Below are 13,460 nucleotides of genomic sequence, written 5' to 3' on the forward strand. Positions count from 1 at the left end.
AAATAAATACACTGTAATTATGGGGCACCGGGGTGGCTCAGTCCGTACGGCGTCTGACTCTTGATTTCGGCTCAGGTCATGATCTCAGGGCTGTGAGATCGAGCCTCACATGGTGCTTAAGATTCTCTCTCTCTCCCTCTCCCTCTGCCCCTCTCCCCACTCCTCCCAACTCCTATGTCCATGCTCTTTCTCTCTCTCTCTCTTAAAAAAAATACATCGTAATTATGTGGCATGCTTTAAAATTTTTACTGATAGGGTTGTACGACCTAACAAGTTTGGAAACCACTGGTCTGGAAGCAAAGCCTCCTCCCAAAAATCCCAGGGAAGAAATGCAGGATTAAAAGACAACTCTGCTTCCTGAAGGCCGGTGCCCACCCTGTAGGCCTGGCCAGTACTGTGCTAACTGACGTAACAGCTATGCGACCAGCTCCCGGAGGTTTCTTAGAGCAGACCTAAGTAACAAGTCCCTTCTTCACCTTTGCTTTCATTCCCTCATTCACCTAACATTTCTGAGTGCCTACTGAGTGTGATGCGTTTTGCTGAACATGGCGGAATGAGCCAGGATCAGGGCAGGCAGAAGCACTCCCCGCTTTCTTTGGGGCTGGCTGGCACGGGCTCACTGGCCTATCGTCCCCCTTCCAGAGCCTGGCCTGGTCTTGCAATGACCCTCTGTACCTGCTTCTGGCTAAAAGTGAAAGGAGGCACTTTTTGAGGGGGAGAGGACACAGATCCCCAAGTTCCTGAAGGGGTGCATGTAATGGGTGTTGCCAGGGAGCTTGAGAAATAACTGGAAAGCGGAAGCATGCTCTGTTTCTTGGCAGCACTGCTCCGGCGAGGGGTCTTTTCTGGATTCATTCCGTCCCGCTGCTCATCCACAACAGTACGAGTGCCTGTTCTCAGAACTGAACGCTTTGTCTTCTAAATGACATTTATGGGGTTCAGTCCTGATTCATCTCACTGTCTCCAATTTTATGTGTACTGGGCAGCTTTTCCTTCCTTGTAACTTCTGTTCAAATACTGAAAGGCTTTTTAACATTTCCCCCCAATCTCCCAGTAGCATAAATCACACATGGTGTCTCTTTAGAGTTTTACAGGCTCTCTAGTCTACCCCTAGCATTTTGCCTCAAGCCAAAAATGGATGCAGACACATTGCTTATCAAAGAAAGACAGAAGAGACTAACAGGGGAAAAGGCCGAGACAGTGAGGAGCCTGAAGGAATCCAGTGGTGACCCCTGAGTCTCCCCACTCTGAGTCATCAGCCTTTTGTCCATTCAGCCAGCTCCTTACAATTAAATACCTTCTGCGTGCCAGGCACTCTGCGGGGAATGCAGAGATAAACGCACAAGAGCCCTGCCCCCTAGGACCTCCTCGCAGAGCCCAACAATTTCTATAGTCTTTCCGCCCTCACCATTCCCGTGGGGGTGGGCACTAAGATGTTCCGACCAACAACACGTATCCAGGACCATGCCAAATGCTTTAGGTATGGTATTCCGCACAGCCCGTCAGATAACACCATGGGGTGGCTTTCATTATCCTCATTTTACAGACGGAAAAACTGCACTGCAAAGAATTCAGTTGACTTGCTCCAAGTGACGTGGGTTCTAAGTGCTGCAGTGGGGGGCTGTCAGGTAGCAGAGCCCAGGTTTTCTGGGCTGCGGCCATACGAGGTGGCTCTGCTCTCGGCCGTAGCTGATCAGACCTGGAGTGGACACGTGAACCACACAGGATCAAATTCCCTTTTGCATTTCATGTTGGGTCTGAGAGACACTGGTCAGTTTCTGCGGGACAGCTGAACTGGGCGCCTATCTTGCAACTGGGGGGCGGGGAGAAGCGAGAGCTTGTGCGTGCAGAGGGAGAGAAAGCGGGTCTGTGCACCAGACAGAACAAAGGAGCAATGGAGGAAAGAGAAACGAGGGAAAGGAGAGACTGGCATCGAGGGAAGCAGAGATGAGGGTAAGGGGAGACAGGCAGGGAGAGAGCCAGAGAGAGGCACATGAAGCTGCCTGGACTCCTGCTCCTTTTTAGTTTCTGGTTCCAGTGCTGCAGAGTTCCAACTTACTCTTCGCCTTTGGATCCCTTGTATGAAATGCCTCTGAATTTTTATTCCCCTATCTCTGATACCTACCCCACCTTTTCTCCCCACCTTAAGCTGTTTTAAGTGGATTCTTTTTCCTATTATTTACTATTACCAGCGGGTCAGTAAGGAAGATGCTATGCACAGAGGCCCATGGGGTCCCAAGAGAGGCTTCAAGGAGAAAGGGAAGGCTGAGCCAGACCCAGGGAACCTGCTGGGTGACGAGTGGGCAGCAGGGGCAGTGGGGAAGGGAGAAGAGCTCTTCTGGCAAATGGATGGAAGCGGGAGATGACAGCTGGTGTGGTGAGTTCTAGAACTAGAGTAGGGAAAGGTCCTATAGGGCCATTGGATAGGGAGAGAGACAACCACAGGGCCCAGGTGTGCGTAAATTTGTGCATCTTGGCAAGACTGTGGGTAGTAGAGCCAGCAGCCTCTGGAACCATCCTGTCTACTTGAGTACGAGTGCTGACATGACTGAGTTCTCCTTGATGTCCATCTTGGGGAACTGAATGATAACACCCTATAAGCTAAGTTCTGTTATGAGTTTTTCTTTTCTTTTCTTACTGTTTTGTCAGGGACATACTTTTATTTGCATTCAACTTTTTAATACCTGCTCCTTTAATGGATTCCAACTCAAGGTTTGTTATTTTAAAAGCCCACCTTTGGGAAAAGTGGAATTTTAGAAACTGAGAGACAGAAAGATTTTGGGCCCTCAATAGATCAAATTCATATAAGACCCTGGTGAGTGCTATTTTCAAAGTGATTGGCTGTGGTCATAAAATACTGGAGTGCTTTAAATAACATGGAACCGTCTGGATATGTCTGGCGACTGAACTGAAAATGTGCCTCCTGATAATCTTCTTCAAGGTACTGACTCTGTCATAAAGACTCAAGCAAATTTTAAACTGCATTAGAAATCAGAGTCCTTTTATTTGGAGTCAGAGAGTAACTCACTCCAGAACATTTTCCCTCAAGTTTTCCAAGTAGCAAGTTATAGTGACGGCAGCCTTTAATACTTGCATTGGAATTATCCACTCTCCACGCCGGGAGATTTACACACCAGCGCTAGGCCATCGACTGCAGCCAAGTCCATTTCCTATTTCAGGCTTACATGAGAGGACTCTTTAAAGTCTACTTCAAAGATTCGGCAAGGCCATATAATGAAATTCTAGCAAGTTGCTGTGTGAACTATTCTTCCAGTGACAGCCCTACTGCCAATTATTATTTCAAAGGCCTTATTCATCTCAAAATCTCAGTTCCTTTCTTTCCTGGGGAGCAAAGCCTGCTATTATGGTTTCCCAAACTCTCCTGGCTGAAGAATGACAGATGATACACATTGTTTCAGAGGCAAGAGTGGGGAGTGATAATGAGTAAAAGAAGAACTCGATTCTGTGGTGACAGCGAGATAAAATAAAGTAGAGTTGACCCTTGAACAACATGGGGGCTAGGGGCACTGAGCCCCGGGGCACTTGAAAATCCAAACAGAACTTTTGACTTCCCAAAAGCTTAACTTCCACTGTTGACCGGAGGCCTTACCAATACCACCCCAGTTGATTAATGCATATTCTGTACACGTATTAAATATATATATGTATGTGTTTTTATAATAAAGTCAGCTAAAGAAAATGTTATTAAGAAAACCATAAGGACAAGAAAACACCGTTACAGTATTAGACCATATTGAAAAACAACGCACGTGAGTGGTCTACACAGTTCACGCTCGTGCTGTGCGGGGGTCGCCTGTGTGTGCGTTTACGGAACGCTTCCATGTATTAACTCACTGGCCCCCCAGTCATCCCATGAGAGTCAGCTACTATTATTTATGAAATTTTACAGATGATAACACGGGCCCAGGGGACATCAAGTCATGTTTGCCCAACATTACCAGCCATTACTTTCCTTCCAGGCAAAGATTTGGTGTCAAGCTTGCATGACGACGAGGAAGTGAGAAAGAAGAGAAGACAGATTCTGATTTGTCAAGGCCCTGCCGGTTGGCATGGACGCCGAGAGGAAGTCCTGCCTGTGGGACCTCAAATGACATGACGTGCTTCGAGTTTAAAAAAACAAAATCATACAAACTGCCAAGGTACATTTTCAAGGAGATCTGCATTTTTCTTTGTTCTTTCATCAAAATAGCTTAATAGCCTTTTTAATGTGGACTTAATTAGCTAAGATGAAATCACCCTTTCTTGGAACTTCTAAGCATTTTCTCCATAAAATCCACAAGGATAAAGCCATTGTGGGGAGGACACATACCAAGGGCTCGGATGCTGCTGAGCGAGCCCATTCATTTCTGTTTTCCTGCTGTAGGAAACATCTGGGTTTGCCAGTTTTACATCCTCAAGCTCAAATTCTATATTCCGATTTGCATAGCTCCTACTGAAGAATTTGGACTAATGTAATTAAGTCACACTGCAGAAGCTTAGAAGGATGCAGGAAAGGGAGGCGGTGGCCAATTAAAATCACTCAGCCATTGAGAAGCACAGGTTCCCCCTGCCCCCCGGCCCCCATTCACAAGGCTTAAACTACATGCCGTAAGCATTCTCCGGGAAAGCTCTAATGTCGAAACCACTCAAGAAATGCACTTCCTCTGCACAGTTTTTATACCAACTTACCTCTCTTATCATCAGGGTTCCTTCTCTTGAAATACTGCTGCTGAAAGTGTCCGCGTGAGAGGCCTCCAGCCCATGCGTGCCGACCATTCCCACATTGTACTGCTCGGTGCTCCCGGGGGCTCCTGTTGGTCTGAGATGGGAAGGGACAATATTAACAGCAATGTATGTTTAGGGAATGCCTGTTTCTTGGTGTCCTGAATGGGTGTCCCACATCTGTAGCACCCTCTCCCCGCCTGCTCTCCATGCAGCAGCCCTAGCAAGCAAGCTTCCGACTGTCCAAGGACCAGACTGCCGCCGGCCGTGTCAGAGGCCGCCAGGCTCCACAGGGTTTCCAAGCCCTCCCTACTCCTTCCACCAGCAGGCACCCTGACCTGCACTTTGCACATGGTGTTACCAATAATAGCTTTTGATTATGGAAAATTCCTACAGACTTCTGTATGTTCCAAATCACCTCTTTACAGAATTCTTTTTTTTTAATTTTTAAATTTTTTTTGAAGTTTATTTATTTATTTAAGTAATCTCTACGCCCAATGTGGGGCTTGAACTCACAACCCTGAGATCAGGAGTCCCATGTTCTTCCAAATGAGCCAGCCAGGAGCTCCCAGAATTCTTTTTAAAAGGCATGGTATCTTCCTTCAAATACTAAGGTTCACTCTTCAAACTGTTGCTCCTTATACTTGACTTCTAGCATCTCAAGGAAACTCCTTAAGTCAATTCTTAGCTCTCAAGTTCAATGACTGCTCTTTGATACTTTGTCTGTCTACTATTACTGACCCTTCTACTCCATCCTTCTCTGCTCCCCTGACCATGGCACTCTTCTGCTTTCGACCTTCAGGAGCTCCCAATTAACCAGAGGATAAACCTGTGGCTTACAAGCCTTCCTTTATCTGGTCCTTGCCTATTTCTCTAGCCTGTGGTTTCAACAAAACCTACCTTCCATTTTTAACTCGAACAACATGTGAGTTCTAGTAGTTTCCTACATGCACCATGCTACCAAAACCCTTGGGCAACTTTAGTCTATCTTCTCTTCCTGAATGGTTCTTTTACATTCTCTCCTTCCCTTTGGGTAACTCCTCCTTTAAACTGCAGTTCAGGCACTCCCAAACCCCACCCCAGCCCCACTGGGATGGTATAGGTGGCTCTCCACTCCGCTTCCACATTAGCCTCTGCACATCTCTAACCATGCACTCAATACACAGTCCAGAGCTCAGTACTGTTGGTATCTTCAGGGCCAACCGCTGTGCCTGGCAGGTAGGTGACATCCAGTAAATGTTTTATAAGTCAACAAAGACTTTGTTTAATAACTAACAAACATTTCACTCAAGTTTATTGCCAAAAGATAGCTCTTTTATGAACTGATGAGCAATCAGCTATGAGAATTATTATTACCATGTTTAAAGTGTCCTCAATAACTAATATTGAGTTTTGTCTTTTTAAAATTTAAAAAGTAACTTTGGCATTGGATCACTTTTATATATGGGCTATGCCAAAATAATTTTCTTGTAACTGTTATTACAGGATAAGTAAAACATTCGTTCAGCTATGTCACTGAACTTTATAGTATGGGCAGTGAACTCTGATGTATGTTAATAAAAATAAATCATTTAGCAGGTTGGGGGATCCCAGGAAAGAAGGCCGACTGTGAAAAGAGAATCTAATTGCATTACAAACATATTTAAAAAATCTCACTGAGTGGGGGATGGGGAAAAGGTTGACCTAAGTATTTCTGGAAATAAATGGAGTCCCATAAGACTAAAGATAAAAGGAACTGCTTGTAAGCACTGTACTCCAACTGCTAAAGTTGTTGCCCACTGGCAGACAGGTTAAGCATTCTGATACTTCTATCCATGTGCACCGGAAGTGAACTACTAAGCGAATGTTGGCAGACGGTGAGAGCCTGGTTTCCCACTCCTGGTGTGGGAATTTCCATGTAAGGAAGGGGAGGCGGCAAGAATGATCCATGTGTTAATGAATCAGAGTTGGAGATATCAGGATAAACTTTTATTTAATGTAATACAGATGGCTATATGTAGAAACATTTATAGATATGTGTACATAATGGGTCAATACACACATATATATTTTCTTGCTCTGTCAGCTAGAGGGCCTAAAAGAAATGATACACCAGTAGCAATGAGCACCCCCAGTGCCCGTATCTTGGTTCTGATATCATTCTTTAATAAAAGGAATCAAGGCTCCCAGGAGCAATGGCTGATTCCAGGACTAGAACAAGAAATACACAAGGTAAGCCTGGAGCACCTTATAGTGTCAGAAGGTAAGGAAGTGCTTCATGTCAGCCACAGCGGTATAGAAGCCAACTGAGGGGCGCCTGGGTGGCTCAGTCGGTTAAGAGTCTGCCTTCGGCTGAGGGCGTGATCCCAGCGTCGTGGGATAGAGCCCCGCATCGGGCTCCCTGCTCCGCTGGGAGCCTGCTTCTTCCTCTCCCACTCCCCCTGCTTGTGTTCCCTCTCTCGCTGTCTGTCTCTCTCTGTCAAATAAATAAATAAATAAAATCTTAAAAAAAAAAAAAGAAGCCAACTGAAAGAGCATCCAGTGGTTGACAGTGGAACAATTTAAGCAGCAAACCGAAGTATCGGACCATAATCCAAAGTACAAAATAAATATCCATGAGTCTATATTGATATAAATAAATGACTGAATAAATTAATAAACAGAGAGGAGATAAATCTCTGCCGAATAATTTCAAATATATTATGTAGACACTGCATCCTAAAGGGACGTAACTCCTCACTCCATAAGCGCAGGCGGTGCACGCTGGCTTCCCTCCAAAGACTACAGTGTGGAAAGGGGGAGAAATTACATTACAGCAGAGAAACCTGGCAAGCATTACCTCAGCCAGATATCAAGGTCAACGCCAATCGTCCTAAGTCACATTTATAGTACACACCCTTGATATGAAGTGATAAAAATGACATGTGACCTCTGTGATCTTTCTCCTCCAAATCCACAGCCTGAGGCGAATCATGACGAGAACTTCAGACAAATCCCAGCAGAGTGGAATTTCTATGGTATTCCTAATTAGTACTCCTCAAAACCGCCAAGTTCACTAAAAACAAAGGGGGTCTGAGAACCTGTCACAGCCAACAGGAGTAACTAAACAACTAAATGTAACATGGGATCCTGGATGGGATCCTGATACATAAAAATGGATTTTAGGTAAAAACTAAGGAAATCTGAATAAACTATTAAAATATATCAATTTTGGTTGATTAATTGTAACATATGTACATACTAATTATAGTGCTTATAATAGGGATAACTGAGTGCAGGGGGTAGGAGGAGTAACAGGGGGACTTTGTACTATCTGCTCAATTTTTTTGTGAATTTAAAACTGTCCTAAAAAATAAAGTTTATTAATAATAAAAGAATGAAAAAAGGCAATGATTAAAAAAAAACCACTCAGGCCCAAACCACTAAAACATTTTATAGTTAAAGTAATCCTTTGTTCTAAAAATTATTTCCAAGACAGAGTCTGGATGGGAACAATTAGTTGTCCAAATTCCTATAAAGACTATAACAAAACAAAACAAAACACTTCCACTGATTAGAAGGAAAACTATAGGAAATTTACTGTGATGAGGCCACAGGTGTAGAACAATAATTTCCACTCACAGGATGTGTCGAAGTGTTCCTGTAAGTACTGATTTAATTCAATTCAGTACACATTTATTGAACACCTGCTATACGGACGGCCCTTGGTTTGGCACTGGGTAGGGGTGCCGGGGTGGCTCAGTCGTTAAGTGTCTGACTTGATTTCGGCTCGGGTCGCGAGATCAAGCCTCACACTGGGCTCTGCACTGGGCATGGAGCCTGCTTAAGATTCTCTCTTGGCATCCAAAGTGCATAAGAACATGACATGAACACTCAAATGCACGGCAGGATGAAAGTGGGAGTGCAAAACAGACGAAGAGGTCACTGCAAGAACAGGTGCAACACTGGACAAGTACAAGGCGTTTATTTGCAAGAACCGATCGGTCAGTTTGGCCGGAGCGTGAGGCGATCGCGAGCCCCAGGGATGAAGAGGCTTGTAGGGTACTAGGGTACCGCATGACCAGAGCCACGCTTCCGCAACACTAGTAAGACCAGAACCGGAAAAATGGACAGGAGGGCAGAGAGGACCGCAGGCAAGGAAGGGGAGCACTACAACAGCCTGGGGGGGCAACAGGGTCAGAACCACGGCTTTCCAGTGCTAACGGAATGAAGAGGACACACGATAAATGGCTTTCATTGTGCAGACTGCATTTTATAAGACTGTACAGAACTCAAGGGCTATGCTAGCAGGGGATGGTCGTACCGGTTACGACTGGGCCTCCCGTGTACTGCTCTGAAGCAGGCGCAGACACTTGGGGGAAGACGCTGATACAAGAGGATCTTCTTGGGCTTGCTTGATCTGATGCAATCAACTTAGCACTTTTCCTTCCCTTCCTCCTGTTCTAGAAAGCTTTTGTTTTTTTCCTGATTATAAAAATAGTAAATGCTCATCATAAAATTGGGGATCTACATAAAATAAAACCACTCGTAGCCGTATAATCAAGAGGTAATCACTTTGGTAATTCTAGTCTATTTCCCTCCACCCATTACTTTTCTATGCATGAGGCATTGGGAAATAGTGCTGTTGGTTAGTTAGGGGAATAATCTCACTTACGTACACTCTCACAGGTCCTACCTTATACTGTAAATACGAAACCAGCACTGTCCATAAAGTAAGTTGTTTTGAGCATTAGGACCTACAGCTGTTGGTCTGAACGGCTGGGCTCCGTTTCCGAGAAGCTCTTTTTGTATACATTTCACGGCAGCAAACTAGGTTGCTGTATATGTATCTCTCTCTCTCTAAAAATATGTAGCACAGAATGTAAAGGCTTATCTTAACAATAGAAAATGAAAATGATAAGAATGTATATGTCTTCTAACTCTGAAATACCCTATTCCAAAAGAAACAATTGTTTTATAATGAATTTTTTTAATACTGTGAAATTTCTTAGTATACAGCTATCATGCTATGGCAGAACAGACTGCATATATTTTATACTCACAAAAATGCACATATTTACCAAACGGGAATAAACACACATACACACACCCACACACTTGTATCCTGACTTGTCTCTAAGTATATCTCCTATATCATTAACTATTTTAAATGTTCTTTAGTGGATGATCATTTTAATCTGTCCAAAATTTACCAGTTGTTTAAGAGCCATGTCAACTTTTGCCTCCATTATATGCATTCAATGATAGCCCATTCATTATTTCTGGATGACAGTAATAGATCCTCTGAATTGCTTTACCAGTGTCTAGCCTGTTCTTTTTACAAATCATCTTGCCGAAATGATTTCTCTCAAACATAGCACTGATCATGTCACTTCCCAGCCCAGGGGGCCTTCCACGGTTCCCAACGGCCGCATGATAAAGCACACACTTCTTGGTCTGGTTTCACTGGTCCAGACCACCCCCCTCCCACCCCCATACACCCGACATTCCTACCCAAGTCATCCTTCTGTGCCTTTACTTCCATTTCCCCTCGCCTGAGATTCTAATATTGCCCCACGTTCCCTCTATCTTGATGACAGTTACTTGTGAACGTGTCTTTCTTCTGGATTGGGCTATAAACTCCAGGAAGCCAGGACTTGCCAATTTCAGTTCAGTGCAATTAAATATAAATCAAAGTCACTGAAGACCACCTCTATTCCAGACACCACGCAAGGTGTTAAGAGTAGGGATTAAGAAGATGTGGTCCATATATACAATGGAATATTACTCAGCCATCAGAAAGAACGATTACCCAACATTTGCAGCAACATGGACGGGACTGGAGGAGATTATGCTAAGTGAAATAAGTCAAGCAGAGAAAGACAATTATCATATGGTTTCACTCATCTATGGAACATAAGAAATAGCAGGAAGATCGGTAGGAGAAGGAAGGGAAGAAGAAAGGGGAGGTAAACAGAAGGGGGAATGAACCATGAGAGACTATGGACTCTGGCAAACAAACTGAGGGCTTCAGAGGGGAGAGGGGTGGGGGATTGGGATAGGCTGGTGACGGGTATTAAGGAAGGCACGTATTGCATGGTGCACTGGGTGTTATACGCAACTAATGAATCATGGAACATTGCATCAAAAACTAAGGATATACTGTATGGTGACTATCATAGCATAATAAAAAATTATTATTAGGAAAAAAAAAAGGAGTAGAGAGATGAATGAGACACAGTCCTCACCCTCAGGGATCTCAGAGCCCAGAGAGGGAGACAACGTGTAATAAATATCCCGATTCGGCACTACACGAAACTGCGGGAATATGCTCCAGATCCAGGGGCCACACAGAGGAAGGTACCGGCGCCCTCTGTGCAGGCTGGGCTGTAAGCAGATGATTTCCAAAGGGACAGGAGGGTACTTCTGTAGTGAGGGAAGCAGTGGATGTGCCCTTACCGGTAGCAGGGTCAACACCGTCAACAGCCTTGCAAAACTGATTGAACATCTCTTCCAAGGATGTCTTTGGTCATTCTTCCAAATATTTTAGATTAGTCAGAAGTTTCCACGTATCATCTTGTTTCTCTCCAACTAGAATATACATTTTTCGAAGGCAGAATGTGTGTGTGTGCCCTTGCTGAATGTCTCAAAGCCCTCAGTGTGGTGTGGAACAGAGTGGAAGTTTTATCAATATTTTAAGTTCATAATCCACCCCTCGTCCTGGTAGTTGGAGGCTCAGTGCTTACAGGGAATTCAAAACATCTGTTAGAAAAATGAACCATGGGGCGCCTGGGTGGCACAGCGGTTGGGCGTCTGCCTTTGGCTCAGGGCGTGATCCCGGCGTTGTGGGATCGAGCCCCACATCAGGCTCCTCCACTATGAGCCTGCTTCTTCCTCTCCCGCTCCCCCTGCTTGTGTTCCCTCTCTCACTGGCTGTCTCTATCTCTGTTAAATAAATAAATAAAATCTTTAAAAAAAAAAAAAAAGAAAAATGAACCAATGCTGAGTCAAGATAAAAACTGAAAGGACCAGCATATTTTGCAGAAATGTTTTGGATTAGTGATTTTGCCGCTAGAACAATTTTATTTGCTGTTAAAAAAGCAATTTAATGCAATTTGTTTCAAATGTCATATTTTAGCATACTTATGGTTGTCAATAACTGTGTAATCAAGAGCAGAACAACAAGTATAAGTTTTCAGCTACGATAATTAGATCTGCCTCTCAGAATTGCTTGTGTATAATGACTGTTAATCAATGAATGACATTCCCTGCAGACTGGCCAGCCCTCTCTCTCCAATCTCTGCTGGACAGGACCGTAATCTGTGACCTGATACGGCATCTTCTCTATGGGGAGTGAGAGTAGTGTGATGACCAATACTAGCAGCCGAGCCAAAGAAATGGAGGTGAACGAAGCGCAAAGTTGGAATCGTCAGTGTCTCACTCGGTCACATTTATAGCAAATCAGAGCAACAGCACCTTGTGTTTATTTGGGGGAGGAAGCAAGAAATGGATGTGAGTGTGACTGTCTGAATCTGTTGTTTAAACAGGAGAAGCAATAAGGCAGAGGAATTCTCTCATAGGACCCTGTCCAACGGGAACATAAAGAGTGAGCGTCCCCCTCACGAAACGAAGAAAAGGAGTAAAGGCTATCACATAAGTAAATAATAAGGGAAATGCAGGTAGGCATAAATGCAAATATAAATAGCCAAAAAGAGACTGCAAAGAAATGCACAGAACATGGCGGGGGTGGGGGGCAAGTCACAGGCCACAGAGAAGAAGATCACATAAGAGAGACAGTGAAGAAGAAGAAAATGATAACTAGGATATATTTAGGTGAAACACTCAGAAGGTTCTCTGCAGGATGGTCTGAATCCGGAATCTTTCGCTGGGATGCTAACCCACGCTACGTGCATTCCTCCTTATGTACTGGTGGGGGGTGGGGGGGAATGATGGAATATGTCTCCTGTTGTTAATTTTAACTCCTAAATATCATTGTCCAAAATTCTGGTCTTGCAGTTCTAGGGGCACAGGCAAGTGACAACAGTCTGGTTGTCAATATCATTTTCCCTGGAGATGACAAGAACCACTCAAATGTCACCAGAGGGAGAGTCAATCCCACAAGAGCACCTGGATAAAGCAAACACAGTAGGAACATCGCTGTGTATTCCAGGCGACGGTGTCCGTGGAGAGAGGTAACTATAGGACTATGCTCTGATAAAAACTCAAACCCCCAAAGTCGGTTGATCCTGCCAGAGACCCATAAATGATCCTCTATTTAATTCACATTTCTTGTCCTTTCATTTTGGAGACCTCGCCCGCCCCGGCCGACATGTGAAAAGCAGCCCTCTTACATCAGTCTGGGTATGTCACTGACAGCCACCGTCCCGTCGTGGGTCTCACTCTCTCCATCCTCCTCCTCTTCATCACTACTTTCCGACTCCTCACTGGAGGAGGAGTAATCAGTCACCTTCTTCAGAGGGCGGTTTGTTTCTTCGATTCGGAGTTCTCGTAATTCTTTGGCTAATGCCGTCAGATCCTACAAAAGAAAAGTTCGTTCGGCATGTATGAATCGTAGAGGGGACCAAAGTCACATCTCTCAGCAAGTCAGTGCTCCAGCTTAAGCAACAAGAAAAGAAAGCTCTAGATAGAACTGTTACAAACATAGTGGCTGCATGGAGCGAAGAAAACGGTGTTTGTAGCGCAGAGAAACTAGAAAAGAAAGATGGAATAAATTTAAACTTTGTTGAAAACCAATGGCTCGACTGAGACGGTTCAGTTCT

The 13,460-nt window shown here is 44.4% G+C and overlaps 1 protein-coding gene across 8 annotated transcripts in view; it reads right to left on the bottom strand.

The window, feature by feature from the left end:
• Positions 1–13,460, bottom strand: part of TNIK (TRAF2 and NCK interacting kinase) — a 373,645-nt gene that overhangs the window by 21,935 nt on the left and 338,250 nt on the right. For all 8 annotated transcript variants that reach the window (XM_087861395.1, XM_087861392.1, XM_087861390.1 and 5 more), the window contains 2 exons: positions 13,032–13,216; positions 4,690–4,819 (listed from right to left, as the gene is read on the bottom strand). In XM_087861395.1, the coding sequence (XP_087717521.1) occupies positions 4,690–4,819; positions 13,032–13,216 (315 nt within the window). The remainder of the gene's footprint in view (positions 1–4,689; positions 4,820–13,031; positions 13,217–13,460) is intronic.

This window comes from Ursus americanus, chromosome 4, assembly GCF_024610735.1.
Source record: "Ursus americanus isolate L20-20 chromosome 4, mUrsAme1.1.p, whole genome shotgun sequence".
NCBI lineage: Eukaryota > Metazoa > Chordata > Mammalia > Carnivora > Ursidae > Ursus > Ursus americanus.